Source organism: Azolla caroliniana, unplaced genomic scaffold (genome assembly GCF_043228905.1).
Source record: "Azolla caroliniana isolate FFs.n. ecotype wild unplaced genomic scaffold, voAzoCaro1.0.p SCAF_12, whole genome shotgun sequence".
NCBI classification, from domain to species: Eukaryota; Viridiplantae; Streptophyta; class Polypodiopsida; order Salviniales; family Salviniaceae; genus Azolla; species Azolla caroliniana.
The window spans coordinates 15,358,317-15,380,770 of NW_028230447.1; the positions used below are offsets into that span (position 1 = coordinate 15,358,317).

At 42.6% G+C, this 22,454-nt stretch overlaps 1 protein-coding gene across 1 annotated transcript; it reads left to right on the forward strand.

The window, feature by feature from the left end:
* The first annotated feature begins 11,777 nt into the window (after positions 1 to 11,777).
* Positions 11,778 to 16,737, forward strand: TPR7 (Tetratricopeptide repeat (TPR)-like superfamily protein). The gene is made up of 11 exons (XM_087328779.1): positions 11,778 to 11,899; positions 13,706 to 13,936; positions 14,122 to 14,178; positions 14,280 to 14,408; positions 14,496 to 14,573; positions 14,668 to 14,738; positions 14,827 to 14,903; positions 15,004 to 15,181; positions 15,315 to 15,684; positions 15,995 to 16,138; positions 16,488 to 16,737. Exons 1-11 carry the CDS (start codon positions 11,816 to 11,818, stop codon positions 16,632 to 16,634), a joined length of 1,566 nt encoding a protein of 521 aa, XP_087184905.1. The 5' UTR covers positions 11,778 to 11,815; the 3' UTR covers positions 16,635 to 16,737.
* Positions 16,738 to 22,454: the final 5,717 nt, after the last annotated feature.

Here is a 22,454-nt window from a genome sequence, read left to right on the forward strand (position 1 = left end):
AGGATCCTGGGTTCGACCCTTGACTACTATGTTTCCTTTTGAAGGGCACCTAATTTCTCGTCGTCTCCAATCAATTCTTGGGTTGTGTAGCTCGAACCATGGCAAACCAAGGACTATTGGATGCTCAGGGCTACGGATTATGTTAAAGGAGACCACACATCCTAAATCACCTAAGAGTATGTGTATCGGTTTAGACTCCTCGAATATCTTTCCAGAAGCTATGGGACGTCCATCAATCATGTTGAGAGACAAGCTCAACATCGGCCGGATCGGTTGGGACCGATCGGTTAGGCCGGACCGGTGTGTAAAACGGATGCGTAAACCGGTACGCAAACCAGTGCGTAGGAAGGTCGTATCGGTGCGTAAACCCAAAGGCCGTTAGAAAGATATTCCTCTTAAGGAATAGTTTTGGGAGTAAGAGTCGAGGCTCATTTATGAGCAGTCAAGTACTGTCAGTACTTGTGTCAGCCCGATTGTCAGGGCTTGTATAAAAGTGCTCACTGAGCACATCCTATGTACAGATTGAGTATTATCTTTTTGAATTAAGTTCTGTGTTTACTCTCTCTCTATCTCTCCCGTGCGTACTGTGAAAACCTAAGGTTTCCATTAAACCTGCGTTTTCTGTTGTTCAATTTTCTATATTGCTTCCGCACGCAATTCTTTTCATGGTATCAGAGCACGAGGGTTGAGAACCTCTGCAGTTGACTTTGCTTGAAGGGAAAACCAACGAAGAAGAACAAGAAAACCGATGGACAGAGGAATGGCTAGCTCGCTTCCGACGGAGAAGCTCGACAGAAACAACTACGCGTCTTGGTCTTACAAGATGCACCAGTACCTATTCGGACACAGTTACTGGAGTTATGTCGATGGAGCAACTGACACAGCACCCGATTCGACACACAAAGACTTCCCGGCGTGGGAACAATCGGCGAGCAGAGTGTTGTACTGTTTCGCGTCTTGTGTGGGCGAACAGCTGTTAAGCTACGTTTGGGATGCAAAAACGCCAAAGGGTGCGTGGGAAAATTTGAAGAAGATTTTCGCCGCGAGCACCACAGCCAGGAAGCTTCAGCTCCGACAGGAGTTGAGCAACCTACGGCAACGCAATTTGTCGGTGGTTGACTATACCTCGAGGATTAAGGACATATGTGACTCCTTAGCTTCCATCAATGTGAAAATCGAGGAAAGCGAGATGGTCCAGGTCTGTCTCGAGGGTTTGGCGTCGAAGTTCGGGGCATTCCGAACTGTTGTGTGTACCCGGGAGAATACGTCGTCATTTTCTGACTTACAGTCGATGCTCATAGAGGAGAACCACGCGGGTGCATCGACAAGCACGCATGCCGACAACAAGATATTGTACACGGAGGGAGAGAGGCCCCGTGGTTGTGGCGGATGAGGCGAGTCGGCACGCAATGGAGGCGGCCGACGGGATCAAGGAAGAAGGCACCGAAGTGATGCCAACAGCAAGTCCGGACCCTCCGGAAACAGGGGGAGTCGAGGCGACGAGAACCGGCAAGGGAAATCTGCTGCGGAATGCTGGTACTGTGGCAAGAAAGGCCACAGGGAAAGCGAGTGCTGGAAAAAGCGCGCCGAGTCGGACAGGACCGGTTCTGGATCTAGTTCCGGACATACTGACAAAGGAAACCGGCAGCGATCGCACTACGCCGAAGGATCCGGAGAAACCGGAAAAGGGTCAATCTTCGTGACGAGACATGAAGCAAACTCAATGAAGCCGTCTGCCCCGAAATTAGACGAGGTGTGGTACGTCGACTTCGCCGCGTCAAACCACATGACGTGCCACGAGGAGTGGTTCTATCTCTTGTGAAACCGACACAACCCGGAGTAGTCACAACCGGAGACGACACTCCGCATCTGATCGCGAATGTCGGGAAGTTCCCTTGAGCAATGTCGGGCAGAAAGGGAAACTTATGAACGTGTTACACGTCCCGACCATCACGAAGAATCTGGTGTCGATCGGGCAGATCATCAACCAGGGGATGCAGGTTCGGTTTACACACCTCGGGTGCTTCATTGAGGAAGACGGCCGTATTATTGCGCAAGGGCGCAGAGATGGGAGGATGTTCATCCTCGACTCTACTGATGGTGGCACCGCAATGTTTGCGAAGGGACAAAAAGTCGAGTCAGACATCGACTTATGGCACAAGCGGATAGGCCATATCAACTACCAGCGGCTTCAAGACCTGCAATCGAAACAAGTGGTGTTCGGATTGCCCAAATTTGTGAAGCCTGCTAGTTAGGGAAGCAACACCGACTTCCCTTCCCCAACGAGCATAACCGGAGCTGGAACAAGCTCGACTTGATACACTCTGATGTGTGGGGGCCGGCACAAAACATTAGTCTTGGCGGGAGCCGATATTTCGTCTCCTTCATCGACGACTACACGCGGCACACATGGATCTACCTCATCGAGAGGAAGAGCGAAGTCTTCAACTATTTCCGGGACCTCAAAGGGTTCGTGGAAACGGAAACAGGAAGAAAGATCAAGTGTCTGCGGTCGGATGGCGGAAAAGAATACTTTTCCGGTCAATTCAACGGTTATCTACAACAGATGGGAATTCAGCGCGAATTCAGTTGTAGATACACGCCGGAGCAAAACAGCGTGGCCGAGAGGAAAAATCAGTCGGTTGTGGAAGCGGCATGGGCAATGCTAGAAGAGAAGAGCTTGCCCAAGTTCGGACCGCGGTATACATCTAGAATCGGATCGAAGATAAAGTGTTGGCGCACGAGCTATATTTCGGAACGAAGCCGAACTTGCGACACTTACGAGTTTTCGGTAGCATTGCGTATGTGCATGTGCCGAAGGAGAAAAGGAGGAAGTTGGACGTGAAAGCCGAGAAGTGTATCTTGGTCGGCTATTCGGATGAGCAGAAGGGTTATAAGTGCTATAACCCACGTACCAAACAAGCGCGCGTGAGCCGCGACGTTGTGTTTGATGAGTCTGCGTCCTAGTACTTGCCTCCGACTCCGGACCTCACCTCCAATCCGAGTTCTGACGATGAGGACAGCGAGGCCGAGGTGTCTTTGGCTGAGCCTGAAATAGGGACCCTGAAGAGAGTCCAATTTCATTTCGGTTAAGTGGACCGAATGGACGACTGAGTCGTGTCGACCAATCCGATGAAGAGCTTGCGAGTAGTGGAGACTCGGCCGTACATTCCCCGCGCAAGAAGCCGAGGAAACCGAGGAGACAGCTTACGCGCAAAGAGAAAGGGAAGAAAAAGGTGTCGGATTCCGGCATGGGTAAGAACGAGTCAGACCAACACGAGTCCGACTCCGAGGGAAGCGGTGACGGGCCTTCAAGAGCGAAGTCCGCGTCGACCGAGAAGACCTCGACATCGGCTAATGAACGATTACGCCGATCTACCCGCTAGAAGAACCCAGTTATGCGGTTCGGTTACAACGAGTACATGGCGCATCACTATGCGTACATGACTCGTGTAGCAGAAGTGCGTGAGCCGGAGAGCTACGCAGAAGCGGCTCAGGACATGAATTGGCGAGCCACAATGGAGGAAGAGATGCACGCACTAGCGGAAAACGAGACCTAGGACCTAGTTGATGCACCGTAGGGTGTGAAGCTGATCGGATGTAGGTGGGTGTACAAGGTCAAGTACAACACCGACGGCTCGGTCAACCGATACAAGGCCCGGTTAGTAGTGAAAGGCTATGCGCAGAAACACGGCATCGACTACGATGAGACGTTTGCGCCGGTCGCGAAGATGACGACCATCCGTGTTTTGCTCGCGGTAGCCGCGGCCAAGGGGTGGCACTTACATCAGATGGATGTAAAGAATGTGTTCCTGCAAGGTGAGCTTGAGGAACAAGTGTACATGGTAAAACCCCCCGGATTTCACTCCGCAACGAACACGTCGGCATTGTGCCGATTGAAGAAGTCCCTTTACAACCTGAAGCAAGCCCCGCGTGCCTGGAACGCAAAGATCACGCATCGTCTGCGTCGGATGGGATTTGCGACGTCAAAATCGGATTCCTCACTGTTCGTTCGGAAAGGTCGACTCAGGCCGGTTAGTATTTTACTCTATGTTGATGACTTGGTCATCACCGGCGCCGACCTAGGTGAAATCAACCGCGTGAAGCTCCAGCTTGTGGCATCGTTCGACATGAAGGATCTGGGGGATCTTCATTACTTCCTTGGGATCGAAGTGATCCATACCCCCGAAGGCATATTACTCAGCCAACGCCCTTACGCATTGTATATGCTCTTCAAATTTGGGATGACAAACTGTAAGTCCGTCTCGACTCCTCTTGATAGAACCGTCAAGCTTCGCCCCAATTCTAGAAAGGTGTGCGACCCGATGAGGTTCCGACAAATTGTCGGAAGCCTTATTTACTTGACAATCACCCGACCCGATCTCAGTTATCCGGTCGGGGTGATCAGTCAGTTTATGGCGCGGCCTACCGAGGAGCACCTTCAGTGTGCGCAACGCGTACTACGGTACGTAAGCGGCACTACGGACCGGGGACTGCTATATCGGACTGGTATAGCCTCGCAGTTGGTCTGCTACACCGATGTTGATTGGGCTGGCAACGCCACCGATTGCCGATCCACGTCTGGATACGCGTTCTCTCTTGGGAGTGCCGTGATAGCGTGGAGTAGCAAGAAGTAGCCGACAGTTGCATTGTCGGGCACCGAAGCTGAGTATAGAGGAGCGATTGTCGCAGCATGCGAAGCCATATGGTTGAAGCGGCTACTTAAGGACCTGCAAGAGGCGGTGTCCGATCCGATGACGATCTACTACGACAACCTCAGCAGCATCCAGCTCGCAAAGAACCCCGTTTTCCACGCACAGACCAAACACATTGAGGTGCACTACCATTTTGTCCGTGAGCGTGTTCTTTCTGGTGAAGTCGAACTTCAGTATGTTCCGATGGATCGGCAAATTGCCGACATCTTCACCAAACCCCTTGGTCTTGACAAGTTGCAGCAATTCTCGGGTGCGCTTGGATTGCGTCACCTCGACGTGCCAAACTTGAGGGGGAGAGACATCCCGAATGACCATGGAAGGAAGCAGGAAAGGAGCGGAGAAGACCGTGACGCCGAGTCGGGTGGATCCGTGGAAGAATCCCGAAGCGGACATAAGGGGAGCAGCCGAAAGGAAGAGCCGAAGTCAACCAAGCATGGGGGAGATGACGTCGTCAAGGGCGAGAAGACCGATCAGAGGTAGCTGAGTCGGTTTGGATGTTTGATTCGAATGCACTAAATCAACCAAGGACCAAGCGGAGAAGAAGGCAGTAAGAGAAGCACCAACACTGCGACAGCAAGGAAGCTGTGAAGGGCCATGGGAGCAGAAAAGCCGACCGGAAGGGTCGAAGCGCGCAGAGTCGAACAAGCCGAGGAGCACGAGCGAGGTGTGGAGCCAGGAGGAACCGGAGCGGTGATCCCGAAGATCCCGAAGAGCCTCAAGTTGAGCTTGAGGGGGAGTGTTGAGAGACAAGCTCAACATCGGCTGGATCGGCTGAGCAAGCCGAGGACCAGATTGGTTGGGACTGATCGGTTAGGCTGGACCGGTGCGTAAAACGGATGCGTAAAACGGTACACAAACCGGTGCGTAGGAAGGTCGTATAGGTGCGTAAACCCAAAGGTCGTTAGAAAGATATTCCTCTTAAGGAATAGTTTTGGGAGTAAGAGTCGAGGCTCATTTATGAGCAATCAAGTACTGTCAGTACTTGTGTCAGCCCGATTGTCAGGGCTTGTATAAAAGTGCTCATTGAGCACATCCTATGTACAGATTGAGTATTATCTTTTTGAATTAAGTTCTGTGTTTACTCTCTCTCTGTCTCTCCCATGCGTACTGTGCAAACCTAAGCTTTCCATTAAACTTGTGTTTTCTGTTGTTCAATTTTCTATATTGCTTCCGCACGCAATTCTTTTCAAATCACTACTACGGAAACTGGGCAAGGAAGTTTATGCAAGGCTATTTGATGTTTTCGGGCAAAATCTCTATCCATGAAACAAGAATTGGCTCCGGTATCTAAGAGAGTTAGGACATGAAGTTGACAACTTGGTGTCCTAACTTGTACTTGGGTTGAGAAAACTCTACTAACATGCTTGGAAGAGATGGAACCCACACTAGGTTGTACAGATCTAGGACTGTCCAACCAAACGGCTCCGATTTTGGCCGGACTTATTCATTTGACTCCTCTTCTAATTGGCTTAGGACCTCAAACTTATTGGATAGAGTTGGATTACTAGAAACATTAGTTGGCACAGTTTCAACAATACTAGACTCATTTCTATTATCAATAATGCTAGACTCATTTCTATTATCATAGTTAATGTGATGTACCTGACGTCTCAGTCTATGTGGACAATGAATGGCAATATGTCCTGGACCTCCACAATATAAGCATATTCGATTTGCTCGACGGCGTTGTTTCTCTTCATCTGATAAAGGTCCTCGTCGCCGGGTCATATCAATCTCCATCGGTGTCGGGCTATCCATTAGTGTTGGGCTACGTGCTTGCCGTGGAGTTGGGACGGGGCTATATTGTTGCCTTGGAGATTGTGCCATCATTGATGCATAAGTTGGCGTAAATCTTGATCTTGTTTGTTGTTGTTGTCGCTCAAACTGACACTCAAAAAGCCGATTATAACACCGTATTGCTCGGCTAATAGCTTCTATAAGGGATTTTGGATCCTCGGGGAAGGTAAGAAGTAAATCTTTTACATCTCCACAAAGGCCCAAATGAAATTGCTCCATTAGAGCTTGTTCGTCCCAAGGAATATCACTTGCAATGAGACGAAAATTGGCTGCATACATTGACGTTGGTTGATCCCCTTGTCGCAATGTGCGAATCTTATTGATTGTCGTTCTTACACTATCTGTGTCCCCGAAGCAAGCCTTAAACTCTTTGATAAATTCTTCAAAGTTGTTGAGTAGGGGCGAATTTGCTTCTAGCAATGGAGCAAACCATGACAATGTTGTGCCAGTCAATAAAGTGCCCACTAACCCGACTCGAGATGAATCCGTCGGATAACGCGTGGGATGCATCGGAATTACCAACCGCACTTGATTTATAAAACCCCAAAAATGTGCTCTCGACCCATCGAATTTAGCTGGGAAGCTGATTTTGGGCTCCTTAAGAACTCCTTGACTGTTGACTTTTAGTTGTTGTAAAGTTACTATTGCCGACTCTAGTTGTTGAACCCTTCGTGTAAACTCGTCATGTATTTGTTGATTCTCTAGTGAAACCTTCTGTAGGTCTTCAAGGAATCGTTGATTTTCCAGCTCTAGTGATGCAAACTTGCTTTTGAGATTCTCCATTTTTGCAACAAGGGCGAAGTATTCTTGTGGGTTGCCAACATCCATGGGTACTTACTAGTGTTTGTGGAAGAGGCTAGACGAGAAGAAGGAAATTCGAATCAAACTATCAGAAACAAGAGAGAAGGTAAAGTGATAGAAGAAAGATATAAAGAGATCACAAGAAGAGGAATGAAATGATAAGAGAAGAATGAATGTATTAAAGTAGAATAAGAATGGATACAAGATAGGTGATGAGAGCTTAAGACTGGTGTTGATTCGAATTGGTTTTGAGAAGAATTGTAATTTATAGGTTCCTATAGAATAACCTAGTGATTTCTATAATGTTCTAGAATATTCTAAGATGTTCTAGGATATTCTAGAATGTTCTAGGATGTTCTAGAACATTTACAATATTAGTCTATTACAAGAAGTAGCTTTTATTATTTTATATAATCATATGTTATCTTAATGGTTAGGTTCTTTATTATGTATTACAAGGTCTTGGGTTCAAGCCCAAGTGAAGCCACATAATGTTCACGGATTCATGACAGATAGATGCTAACACGATGACTGACCTCAAGTTGAGCTTGAGGGGGAGTGTTGAGCGAGCAATCTCAACGTGGGCCGTATCGGCTGAACAAGTCGAGAGCCAGATCAGATGAAGATCGATCAGTTAGGCCCATAGCCGAAATGGGGAACCGGATCGGAGAGTCGGACCCACGTGTGAACCGGTAGGCCATCAGGCGCGCTCCTAGGTAGTAGGTAGTTATATTCCTAGGAGTTAGTGTCAGTAGCTCAACTATGAGCATTGAAGTACTAACATACTTCTGACCGTCCTTTATGGACTTGTATAAAAGTGCTCACTAAACACATTTGTATGTACAAAGTGTTATTTTGAAATTAAGTTTTTTCAATGTTCTGCTCTCTTTGTCTCTTCCGCGTACTCTCTCTCTCTCTCTCCATTGTTTTCTGTGTTTACCACTTTTCTGTTGTTGTCTGGCTAAGCCGATTGTGTCTGTGTTAGCTTCCGCATGTTAACCTTCACAACTTGCCACATCGCCAGGAAAGCATGTACATGTGCCTCGGCGTCCGCTTCATCATTTTACTGAGGATAAGGGTATGACATTGTGTCGAGGTCTTGGTGGTTGGCTACCTCCCTTGGTAGGTTGATGTCTCGGTCGGTGGTGTGGTGAGTTTGGTCACTGCAGTGGTCAACCTCAGAATTGTTGTCATTGGCTGTTACCGAGTCGAGCTGCACTTTGGAGTGGGCCTCCAACACTTGTTGGCTCTGCTCCGTGAGAGTTGAGTTCGCCACACTCTCTTCGTGGTTTGCACGTTGGAAGTGCCATTGAGACTGCTCTGTGAGTGCAACCTCTATCATGTGTTAGGAGTCTGCCCGAGTATGCGGTTTGCCTCATCTTATCGTCTCTTTGCTCCCCCATTGGCTAGATGACATCCATCCCCTTGCTGTTCTCTGTGTCTTAGAGTAACATGGTGTCAGACACTCGCTCCTTTGGTGTCCAACTCAAGGTCTTGTGGTAGGGAGATGGAAACGTGGACAGGTTCTCAATCCAGGGAGGCACCAATAGTACAACGAGGTGTGAAAAACCTACGTAGTTTACGAATTGAATTGCAGTGGTTGTGGAGACTGGGCACCAAGCTTGCTACAACCAACTTGTGATATACAATACACAATAACAGACTACAAATGCTCAACACAGATTAAAACTCTCAACACAGGAATAGAGAATAAGCAAACAGATATTCTATTACGAGATGTAGACTTAATACACTGATACAACTACGTTTTACATCTTTCCATGTCCCTTTTTATAGTGAGCATGGGCAGTTACATCTATACATGAATCGCTACCAGTTCCACTAATTATGTTACTGACGTTTTCTTAGCTCCTTGATCTAACTCGTAACCATTCGTGGCCTTTTCACATCTAGGTCGTCCTACCAGCCAACAAGTTCAAGTTTGAAAACTCCCAAACTGTTTAAGGCTTAATCGGTTTGGTTTGAACAAGACGAAACTAGTTTAGCCGAAATTGAATTGTTACTAATTCTTATCACAAACATCCATGGTTGATCTTGTTGACACATATCTCATAACAAGACAAATCTACGGGTCATCAATTGCATTGCCAAATTCAATATTTGAGCACCACCTAACCATTTGGGAGTAGGCAACAATTCAATGAAATCCATGTAACTCGTATTTTTCTCCCTCTCACCACAACATGAGTCGAAGAGGTTGCAACAATGTTTGTAATGCCTTCTTAGTCCAATGGAGAAATGGTAAAAAATATAACGGCATGGGTCATCACGATACATTGCACCATATTGAGTTGCACATGAAATGACCATAATTTAGACTTCCAATAAATAAAATTTTCCATTAATTGATCATCAAGGTTGTCAATCAATTGAACATTTGATACCCCAAACACTAATGAATTGCTCGTGTAATCACTGACCTTTGCCATGCCAACATTCCAAATCACTCTCCGTACAAGAAATAAGGTGAGACTTCCTCCAATTTATATGCAACCTAAAGCCAATGTAAATTGATCCTAAACTTGAATGTACTCTTTTCAATATTTTCTTTTGTGGCCTATAGAAACATAAAAGAATCGTCATCGTCGTCATCATCATCATCATCATCATCTCTCTCTCTCTGTCTCTCTCTCTATGGGCAATCCTCTCCATGGACTAGGCCCTGTCTCATAGATCACATTTAAAACATAGCTATCTATCAATTTGCTTGTCTTTAATCACATTAGACTATGTTCTTTAGGAACCAACATGAGCCAATGGCTACAATGTTTTTCACACCTAACGTTTGTTTAATATGGCATTATAATGTTTTAGGCTACCTTAGGATCCTTAAACTCCATTGCAAAAGAATGGAACATGCAATCTTCGGACGAGTCTCCATAATTTCTCAAATGTCATAAATGGTTCCATTACATGAAAGCGTGTTATGATAGTCAAGCAACAACTTCTAAGCTTCATCTCTGTGAAGGTATTTGAATGATTATATGATTGTACAATTATGAGAAGGAACTAATTGAGAATTAACATGAGCTAGTAGTAATCTCACGATATGGCAAAGCCTAGATCAAGGTAGGCAAACAAAAAAACAATGCTAAAAGACGATCTAAAACTTTGTTCCAAAATCGTGCTTGACTCATGATGTTAATGTTAGTGATTTTGGTTGCTTTTTCTTCAGAAAAAACAAAAAAAATAAAAATACATGTAACTACCTCTCGCCTACCACATCGTTTGGCTTTTTATGCATTAATTCATAGGGGGACACTTGGGCTCGAAGAAAACCTTTTGGTGCTCTATATTTCACATCCTATTGGAGATTGTTACATTGAGATATCCTCTCTCTACATTAGCAATTGGTCAAACTAGAGTCTTGGAAGGGGTTTCTACTCAAACACAAATTAGTTGGCTAGAGGTATAAAGAAAGAACGAACTATTGCTTCGTTCAACTCCTAAATGTGTAGCCTTCGGGTGTTGTTTTCTTAATACTATTGAAGAAAATCTTTTATAATAAAAAGAACTCCCGAATGTGTCTTTTGACAAGCAGAGTGTGAATGTGTAAAGGAAGAACAAAGCGAATGTGAATTTGTCTTTTGACATATGAGGCTTTAGATCGGATCGGTACCATTGTTTTCTCCTCCGTCTCCATCATAACGTGGGGAACATCTCACTCTAGATGCACACTCAAGGAGGTCATCGTTTACACTTACGGGATGGTGTAGTAAATGTGATAAGGGCATGGCTCTCTCTCTCTCTCTCTCTCTCTCTCTCTCTCTCTCTATTGCAACATTCATTGGTAAAGTTCTTGAACATCGAGAATTGCTACTCACATTCACATGTATCACGTGAAATGTACTAATTTTGGTCTCATACATCATATTTAACCTTCGTAGACGATAATAGAATCTCTGCCTCTATCTCTTTCTTCGTCCGTCCGTCCGTCTGTATGTCTCTGTCTCTGTCTTGATCTCATAATCAACAACGACGTGTGCGGGTTCACTCGTGCCGACAAGAAACCTCAAAAGGTTTGCCGATGGTGCCATCAGATCCGAAGCCGCCCACAAATTCAAATTTAGCGTGCACCGACCGATCTGGGGGGGGGGGGGGGGGGGGGGGGCAAGGAGGCGAACTTTCGTTCGTTCGGGTTCGGGTTCGTATTCGTATTCGTATTCGTATTCGTATTCGTATTCTGGGAGGCCCCTCCCTCACTATAAGCTCGAGATCACATGGTGCCTCACACAAACACAGAGAAACACACAGACAAAACACAGACACAGAGAGACAGAGCTTAGAGAGAGAGAGAGAGAGAGAGAGAGGAGGTCCTGTGGGTGGGTGGGGGGGGAGGGGTGGTACCTGCGTTTTTTTTCTTTTCTTTTCTTTTCTTTTTGACACCATCTCGATCGATCGATCGATCAATCATCTCTCCATCGCCGCCGTGGATCGCCTTCCACTCCTTCCCAACAAACAAGAAACAGCAGCACTTCACTATGGTGGATGCCGAGACGCTCAGGTTCGCCACAGAACAGATGAGTCGGATTCCTCCCGATGAATTAAGGCGAATGTCACAACAGGTCAGAAGTCCTGCAGTATATCCATCCATCCACATACATACATACATACATGTGTATATATGTATATGTACATATCTATTCCTGTTCTATTTTCGTAATGATCTTCACCCTGTGATAGGGAAGGATTTGCAGGTTTCCATAGAAATGTAGGTTTAGGCCTGACAGACAATTTTCTTTTCAGTCACAGAGATCTGGACATTCACATACATACACACATCTCTTTGTTTGATTTGCTTATGATCTTTGTCATTTGAACATAAAACAGATGTGGCCTCCTGCTATAGAAATGCGGGCTTAGGTTACTGAGAGGTTTTTTGTTTCACTTAACAGAGATGTGTATAGATATATCTTTATCTGACTCTCATAGAAGAATGATTTGCATATGGTCTTTGCCGTTTGATTGTACAAGGGACGTGAGTGACATGATGAGTGAGCGAATCTTATTTATTTTGCCTTAGAAAGATGTGAATTTGTAAGGTTCATGCATTCTAAATGAGAAATCTACTTGATTAATTTAAATTAGCAACATGATTATTAATCAAATAGAAGGATTTATAAAAGCTCTCTACCCAGCCCATCTCCCAAGCTGGGAGTTGACACGCATCCGTTGATGTGATGAATTTAATACAATGATCTGAAGGTTGGAAAAAAATTGGAGTTGATTGTAATTTGAATATGCAATATTCTAAGACAACCGTCAAATTTTGAAATTGAAGATGTAAATACCTCAAAACTTTTGAGAATTGTTTTGGATAGAAACATAATGAGATATTGAATTTAACCTGTGAATAAATAATTGCCACAAATTTTATTGGTCGCAAAAACGCCAGGGTGGTAGCTGAGGCATTTCAGGGTAAACCCTGAGCCAAAATATCTCTAGGCAGAATGTCACCAGGAAGTGTTACTTTTTTTCTTTCATTACATTATTCAATAAATATTTCATTTATATTTTTATTCATTTTTACTTGATCCTCTTGAAATTGGGCAATATGACACTGGAAGAACAGTATGAAAATGGTAAAGGGCCAAAGGTCTATACCTTGGTGGACTCACGGATGCATAGCCCTTGTGTCAGGATGTTATCGGTCCATTTAGCATTGATTACTGATGTCTGTGGGGACATCTTGTCTAGAGTAAGAGCAATTTCACATCTCCTTTTGCTGAAACTCATGAAATGGACCGCAGTTGTTTCAGACACACAAATATACTCACGTTTAGAGCCAATAACCATAGGGCAATGAACCCACCAATTGATCTGTATTTCTTTATTTCATTAAATAAATACCAGTGATTACTCTAGTTTGGATGATTTCCATTAAACATGGGCTCTATGAACTCTATGCACCTACTTAGTGGTCAGTGCGATAATCCAATTTAGATTCTTTTCATATTAATTTAGCTTTGTAATTATGTGTTAAAGATGTCATATTGATAGAATAATAGTGCAACCAGCAAATATATATTCATTGTTTAGGTTATAATGAAGCTTTTACTATAGGATTGCAGTATGCAGCATTACACTTTGCAAATATATATTCATCATTTAGGTTATAATGAAGCTTTTACACTAGGATTGCAGCATGCAGCATTACATTTCGCACATGATTAAACCCTCATCTTGAATGTCCTTAACCCTCTCTTTATTATTAAAGCAAGTTCTATCCTATGCATACCTATTGAGGGGAGCTTTAGAGATGACATGCAAATTTGTATCACCCACATTCGTATTATATTAGAAAAGTTGGTTCATATGTGAGTTCTATCTACTAGCTTTTCTAACTTACATCCTCTTTCCAAACTTGGCAGATGATGAACAATCCTGATCTCATCCGCATGGCTGCTGAGAGTATGAAGGATCTTAAAGCAGATGATATACGTTTCGCGACTGAACAAATGAAACGGTTAAGGCCTGAAGATATGGCAGAGATGAGCTCTCGTCTTGCAAATGCATCGCCTGAAGAAATAGCTGCAATGAGGGTTCAGGCCGACGCACAACAAGCATATGAATACAGTGGATCATTAGCACTGAAAAACCAAGTGGGTGCTGTTAACATCAAAATGATTTGTTTATCTCTTTTAAGATTTAATCTCTTGTTTGGTCTTATGGGCCATTTTGGCCTCTAAACAATGTTAATATATCTTTCTTTCTTTTAAAACGTTTCAGCTTGTTGGTATTTTTCAAGATATTCTCTTGTTTAATCTTGTGGGTTTGTTATTACCAGGGAAATCATCTTCATGGGATTGGAAAGTACAGTGAAGCAATTGAAAAATATCACAGAGTAAGTGCATACTATGTCGCCAGCTGTCAAAATGGATGATAAATTAACATGATCACAACAATAACATTGTGTCGAAAAACATTGCAAAATCTATTTATCAGGCGAAGCAGAATCTCTTAGCTTTACGCACACCAGAAGCAGCAGCCTTGCGACAGGCATGCTCGCTGAATTTGATGTCATGTTATTTGAAGACAGGACAATTTGAAAAAACAATAGCTGAAGGAGTCGAGGTTCTTTTTACTTTTGCCATAGCATTTGATTCTTCTATGTTTCTGGGTCTGAGATCAATGTGCTCATGTTTTTCTTCATGTTGTCAGGTTCTTGGGAGTGATGCAAACAACCTGAAAGCTTTGTATCGGCGTGGCCAAGCATATAAAGAGCTAGGAAAACTAAGGGTACATGTTCATTTTTTTCACTGATTTCTAGTAGATACGGTAATGAGCATAAATAATGATAGAAATATTGCAACTCTTTATCTTGTTTGGGCAGCTCGCTGTTGCTGATTTGAGCAAAGCAGCAAAACTTTCTCCAGATGATGAAACAGTCAACGATGCATTGAAGTATTGTTTTAAGATTAGCCTAGTGTTTTGTTTACCTCAGAGATTTGCATGGTGTTATGTATTTAAGATAGTAAGTGAAAAATTTCAGGAAACTTCAAGAGCAGGTTGAGATAGAAGGAGAAGTTGTGGATGACGATTGTATACATTCACCAGCAATGCAAAATGGTAAGGCTGAATCACCAAAGAACTTCCCTCTCCTCATTTCCATTCTTTTCATCTGTCTCGAAAACATTCATTCCAAACTCCATTGATTGATATATTGAAGGCCCTATTATTGAAGAAATTAGTGAGTCGGAGGTTGAGATATTGTCTGTGTCAACAACTTCTAGCCAAGAAGTGAACCAGAATCCGTCTCATCCATCCGGAAGTGAACAAGTAATACCGAATACAAGTGCCTTATCTCAGACATTTGACAACTTCAAACAGGATCCAGAAATGATTAGGTAATTATTTTTTTGTTGGGCCAGAAGAATTTCTATCTTGTGATTATTTCTTTTTGTAGCCACTCCTCATCCATGGGTTCTTCTGTCAAATCCATGTCCTGATCCTTGGATCTTTCAATGCAAATCAATACAGAGGCATGCATTCAATTATGGGCAGTCTACAGCCAGAGCAAATAGCTGCCATGAGTGGTGGAAAAATGTCACCAGAAATGGCAAAGTTAGCGACAGATATGGTCAAACAAATGTCGGCCGATGACATGCGAGACATGTTTGGAATGATTTCATCATTTGAAAATCAATCCACTGCCAATACAACACACATGACTTCGCAATCAACATCGACAACTTCTGGATCCACATCTGCTGTGTCTAGATCAACATCTAGACAAGATAATCAGGATTTAAGGCCAGGATCTATGGCAACTACTCCTGATCTCTCGAGTATTAGTTCAGAAATGCAAGAGCAAATGAAGCAGCACATGAAAAATCCAATGATGACACAGGTAATTAACTGCCCTGTATTTATTTGCAAAACTAAAAAGTGTTAGGAATTTTGTGCATTTTTAATTTGCATGTTTTTAAAAAAATGTCTTGATGGCTACATTTAATCAATCTCTCTTTATTGAAGGCCACATTTGTTGTATTCATAGTTCTTGTCAATATTTGCTTATTGAGGGTTTTTCTTTCTCCCTTGATTTGGTTCTCTTAGAGGATAAATAACTCATCGTTATGTCTGAAACATTCCAATGCAATGCTTTGGTAATCCTGATCTCTAATGTGTTATATATATAACCTTCATGATGGAATGAATAGATGATGTCTTCAATGATGCAAAACATGTCACCGGAGAGCATGGTAGCAATGAGTGAGCAAATGGGCTTCAAGATATCTCCAGAAGAGGCTGAAAAGGCAAAAGCAGCGATGGCTAACTTGAGCCCACATGATCTCGAAAGAATGGTAAAATGATAAATAACAATTAAACTTTTATAAATTGTGAACAGGGTCTCTTGAAAACATTACTCGATTTTTTTCATGTAAAAGAATCTTTGCGTGGAATTATTTGAAAAATTTAATTGGAAACATCATTTTCTTGAAATTTACTCAAAAAAGATTTTTTCCTTGAATTTTGTTCACCCAAAAGATTTTTTACATGGAATTTATTCAAATTTGTGAAAAATAATGTTTTCCTTGAAATCTATTCAATCTAAATTTTCACATTTAAGATTTGTAATTTTTTGACATTTTTTGTACAAAAGAGATTCGTCCTTTTGAGATGCATTTTTTCTTGTGGTGTGTATGCACACAGATGAAGTGGGCTGATCGAGTTCAGAAAGTCGTAAATGTTGCGAGGAAAGGGAAAGACTTTGTTTTGGGAAGGTCTGGTTTAATCTTTGCTATCGTAATATTGATCATTGCTGTACTACTTCACTGGCTAGGGGTTATTGGAAGCTGACATTCTCTTATTGGAACTGTTTCAAACTCGGATCATAGAAAGAGTGTTTTGCTCATTTCCTACATTATTATGAGAGCAAATGAGTTGGGTTCTAGTTCTTTCATTTGTTGATGTTGTTTTAGTATGTACACGTCATGTCTGATGCTTGTTCATATCCTTTTTCTCATTTTTCTTCAATTCTTGATCAATTCAATAAAAACCCATATCAGGAAGAGTCCATGGGATCTAACTCCCAAATATACAGCTTGTTACAAAATTACTCCATGTTCGACCACAATATTCGATCAAGATTGGTACATGTGCTTTGGCAATAAAAAGAGGGTTTCTTTGTTTGTGATGCTCTCTCATGTCACTCTCTCTCTCAACTCGTTGTCTGCCATTCGAACCATTGCTTCTATGTGACTTAGCTCACATGCATTGCGATGTGAGATGGGCTTTGGAGCATAAGTGATTAGAGTGGTCGACTACTATGTAGACTTTGCCCTAAACAAGTTTGAGGGTCTTGAGTATCACACTTTGAGATAATGCTCTGCTTTTAATTATATTCGACCATGCTTTCCACACATCTTTCACCAACCCCAATCTTGCACAAATTTCTCTCACAACCGTAATGTGCACTTTTGATAACAACGTTCATTGGTAATGTTCTTGAACATTAATAATCACTATTCACTTTTATATGTATCACTTGAAATGTAATATATTTGGCCTCATAGGTTGTATTTGACCTCCGACGACGATAATAGAATCTATTTCTTTGTCTCTTGGTGAATGGACACCAAAATCCAATCATATGGGTTTATGTATTGACCTCAAATGTATACATATGTTTGATTGTGAAAAGGCCATTGAAAACAATAAACAACCCCACTTGAGGATGAACCTCAAGCGAGCGCCCATTTACTTCAAGATGGTTGAGGATATGTTACAAATGACATAGATACAACATGGGGCCCACGCTAGAATGCAAATGGGAAGCTTTTAAGAAAGTCATTCTCTAATGTGCAAACAAATGTTTTTTGATCAAGCACATTTTGGAAATGCATCAAGAAATGTAGTTCAAAGAAAAAATGGTTTGATAAAGAATGTCATGAAGCTCGAAAGTGCCTTATGATTTTGGATGTAGTTAAGGAAAATTACTAAAAGCATTTGCATGAGTACAAAAGACTTATTCAAAGAAAGAGAAGAATATGGGAAATTACTCAACAATTTTTCCAAACGCAAGAGAAAGTGCATGCATGTACTAAAATTTGGGGAAATCTAAAGGGGAAATGTGTTGAGAGGTATGGTGGCTTCACTCTTCTTGACTTGTTTATGCATTGTAAGAATCTATATGAGCTATCTCTTGCAGGAAAGATGATGTTTTATGGTTCTCTTTCACATATGTCTCCCTTCTTTACAATCGAAGATATATGCATAGGACTTAAGAAATTGGCTTCTTGAAAGGTAAGTGATCTTCAATGTATAAAGGCTTAAATGCTCAAATGGACGAGATAGGGAGCACATGCATGGATAACATGGTATGCCGTATGATTAGACTACAAATTGGATCAAACCTTTACATAAAGGTGGAGTTGCAAATAACGTAAACAACTATCGAACCATCATGGTTGGCTCGTTAATGGCAAAACTATTTGGATGTATAATCTAATCAAGGATAAATGCATGGGCTGAAAAAAATGGTAAGAGAGCTTATGGACAAGTTGGCTTTTGAAAACACCATAACACCATTGATTACCTTGTCACCCTTCAAGTATTAATGTAGGAAAGTCGTGTTGGAGGTAAAGGTTTATATTGTTGCTTTGTAGACTTCAAGAAAGCTTTTGATATGGTACTTGTTGTTACGGGCATGACCATATAATATCCCGTGGTGAGAATTTACCGTAGTATTCTATACACATGGATAAGTGTGAGGGTTAAACAAGAGTGTAAAGAAGGGGAGGATTACTTTTAGTCCTCGGGATTGAGACAACCCATTAGGCCAAGTGTGAACTTGCCTGGGGGCCTTGGGTATCGCTATAAATAAGAGGCCTAGCTACCCTCATGTGATCATCTTGTTGACTACGTCGAGACTCTGTCTCGTGGTGGGTCAACTCTTGTAGCGAGCGCGCCAACACTAGGTACGACTCGACGCCATGGCGGTGGTATGGGATGCCGATCGAGGCTCGAGTGTGTCTCGATCCCTTCGCTCGAGGGTGGTCGGGTGGATTGACACCCTTCTTTCTCTCTCTCCTTTCTATCTATCAATCTATATTCTATCCTTATCTAATGCTTACATTAGTTCATGTCTCTAACACTTGTGAGCATCTTTGGAGGCGAATGGAAGAACTCGAGGTGCCAAGTGAATATATGCTTGCAATTTCCTGAATATATGAGAATGTTTTTTTTATTTAAAGGAAGATGCACCTTAGTATATTACTTGAAAAGTCTACATAGAAAAAACAGAAGGAGACATTTCATCTCAATTCTTATTGTAAGATACAAAAGCTAGTAGATCTTATCAAACAAATGATGTCATATATGTCCACTATCCAACATAAAAGAAGGTATGGCATAATTCCACTTCGGACCAGTAGTTGTATCTGAAAATAATTGGTTGGCTCGTTAATGGCAAAACTATTTGGATGTATAATCTAATCATAGATAAGTGCATGGGCTGAAAAAAATGGTACAAGAGCTTATGGACAAGTTGGCTTTCGAAAACACCATAACACCATTGAGTTCACCCTTCAAGTATTAATGGAGGAAAGTTGTGTTGGAGATAAAGGTTTATATCGTTGCTTCGTAGACTTTAAGAAAGCGTTTGATATGGTACCTCGTGACCATCTTTAGCGGTGAATGGAAGAACTCAAGGTGCCAATTGAATATATGCTTGCAATCTCTATAATGTATGAGAAGGTTATATGTTGTGTGCGTATGTGCGATAAACTTTAAGATTTTGTCGATAACACTATTGGTGTGAAGCAAGGATGCCCACTCTCACCAACACTATTTGGTAGATATGCATTGATGAATTGGAAGAAATGGTTGCCAGGTTTGTAAAGGAAGAAGGTATTGAAGAAGTTGCAATTGAGAATGTTGTCATTATGCTTTTGTTATATGCGGATGATGTAGTGCTTTTTGCAAATACTTTAGGAGATGTGCAAAAGCTTATGAAGACATTGGAAAAACTTTGCATGCATACGAACTTAAGTGTTAATAGCTCTAAAACAAAGATTATGCTTGTGAAGAGCCAAAAAAGAGATAAGCCATTCATTATGGACAATAATGAGCCACTGGAATGTGTGGAAAGCTTAAATATCTTGGCCTTGAAGTTCCTTTAAATCGTAGATGGAATGAATGTGCTATACACCGATTAAAGGCTGGAAAGCGAGCATATTATGCATTTGAGAACACATGCAATTGTGGAGATATTAAGTGTTGGGTCCTTAAGGAATACCTTTTTGACACTTTGGTGACATCAGTGCTTCTCTATGGGGTGGAAGTATGATGTATATGGGGATCAACCACAACCGATTGCTCAAGTACTGTTGAGAAAGAAAACAGAAAACAGAAAACAGAAATATGGAGACACAAGTATTTTTCGTGGAAAACCCGAAATAGGAGAAACCATGGGAGCCCACAAACTCCGAATTGAATCACTATATCGAGAAGAAATACACAATAAAAATGTCAAGGCAATGACCTTGAGTTCTTCCTCGTTTGACAAACGGCTACAGAATTACAACTCTCTCACACACTCTCTAGTTACAGAGGCAACAAACCATAATAACTATACAACAATAATCAATAACCCATTCTAACTAGCCCTAAGTATATTTATACTCATATACAAGTTGAGCTATTTACAATATAACCCACTAAGGGCACAATGAGGCTATTAGCCTCGACTCAGCTTTGACTGATTCGACTATCAACCGAATCGATTATTAGTCGATTTTTGACCTCGACTGATCCACCTCATGCTCTTCCCATCCGGAGGGATCGATTTTCCCAACAAAGTCCCCCTCCACTCCAACATGGGGTGTTTCGTTAGTTTGACCCTTCTTCGACACGCATCCAATTTTTCGGTCGACGACACCTTCGTCATCATGTCCGATCCATTCTCCGTTGTGTGCACCTTCACTAGAGAAAACTCCTTCTCGTCTACCCACTTCGGGATCCAATGGTTTCTCCTTTGGATATGCTTGGTCCTTGAGTGGTAGGTGGCATTTTTCGCAAGGTGGATGGCACTTTGGTTGTCGCAGTAGAGTCAGAATTCCTCTTGTCGAATCTCTACCCTCCGATGAACTCCTTCATCCAAACTATTTCCTTGTCGGCTTCCGTTGCGGCCATGTACTCCGCTTCCGTGGTCGACAAAGCCACAACCTTTTGCAGCCTCGATTGCCATGAGACGGCTCCCCTTGCATATGTCATCACATATCCGTACGTGGACCGGTTGGTATCTACATCAACCGACATGTCCGAGTCAGTGAAGCCTTCAAGTATGGGTTTGCCTAAGCCGAATCAAAGACGCACTCGAGGTGCCTTTCAGGTACCAAAGTATCCTCTTGACCGCTGCCCAATGCTCTCTTCCGGGGTTGCTCATATATCGGTTGACGACTCTGATTGCGTATCCGATGTCCGGCCTAGTACATACCATCACGTACATGAGACTTTCAACTATTGAGGCATAAGGGAACTTATTCATCTCAGCCTTCTCCGTTTTCGTCTTCGGACATTGACTTCCGGATAGCTTATTGTTTGTCGGTAATGTTGAACTTGTCGAATACGGGTCTCTAATGGCCGTATTCACACTGTCCCTTTGGATAGTCTAGGTTTAGGACATCTTTGTAAATATTTCAAAGGGCAGTTGCCCTAGCCCAGTTAGTATATAAAGGGCTTTGTAACCTAGCTCATAAGTTGTTGTTCATCTTGAATAATATTGTTACATCTTATGTGCCTATTTGTCTCTCTCAATCTCCGTTTCAGAATTTTTATCTTGCCTCCATCTTGTACACTTAGTGATCTTCATGTCAAGGTGCTCTTGATGTTCCACATTGACGGTCTCAATTCTCAACAAAACTGGCCGGCTTCGCGTCTTGCATATTGAATCTCTAGAGCACCTTTGTCACATATTTCTCCTATGACAACCATAGCAGCTTCTTTGTCCGGTCTCGGACAATGTGCATAACTAGTATCTGCTTTGCCAGACCCATATCCTTCATCGGGAATGACTTGCTCAGGGCCTTCTCCTTGCTTCCGATTTTCTTCGGGTCTTGTCCGACAATTAGCATGTCATCAACATACAACAGGAGGATGAGAAAGTCTCCTCCACCATATTTCTTAAAAAAAACATAGTGATCGGCTTGTGTCTTGTTGAAACCGTGATCCACCATGAAAGATTCAAACTTTTGGTACCATTGCGCTTTAGTCTGTAAAGGCTCTTTCTCAACCAACACACTAGATTCTCCTTTCCCTTTTCGACACATCGTTCTGGTTGCTGCATGTATATCCCCTCCTCAAGATCACCATGCAAAAATGTCGTCTTGACACCCAACTATTCAACTTCGAGATCAATGGTGGTTCTATGCTCAACACTGTTCGGATGAATGTCATCTTCACTATCGAGGCAAATATTTCATCGAAATCCACATCCTTCTTCTGTTGAAAGCCTTTCACCACGATTCACGCTTTGTATCTGGGTGGATTCCCACTTCGTTTCAACTTGTATACCCACTTATTTCAGAGTGGCTTCCTTTCGGTAACTCCATCATATCATATGTGTGGTTATCATCCAGATAATTCACTTTGTCCTGCATGAAACATTTCCACTTTTTG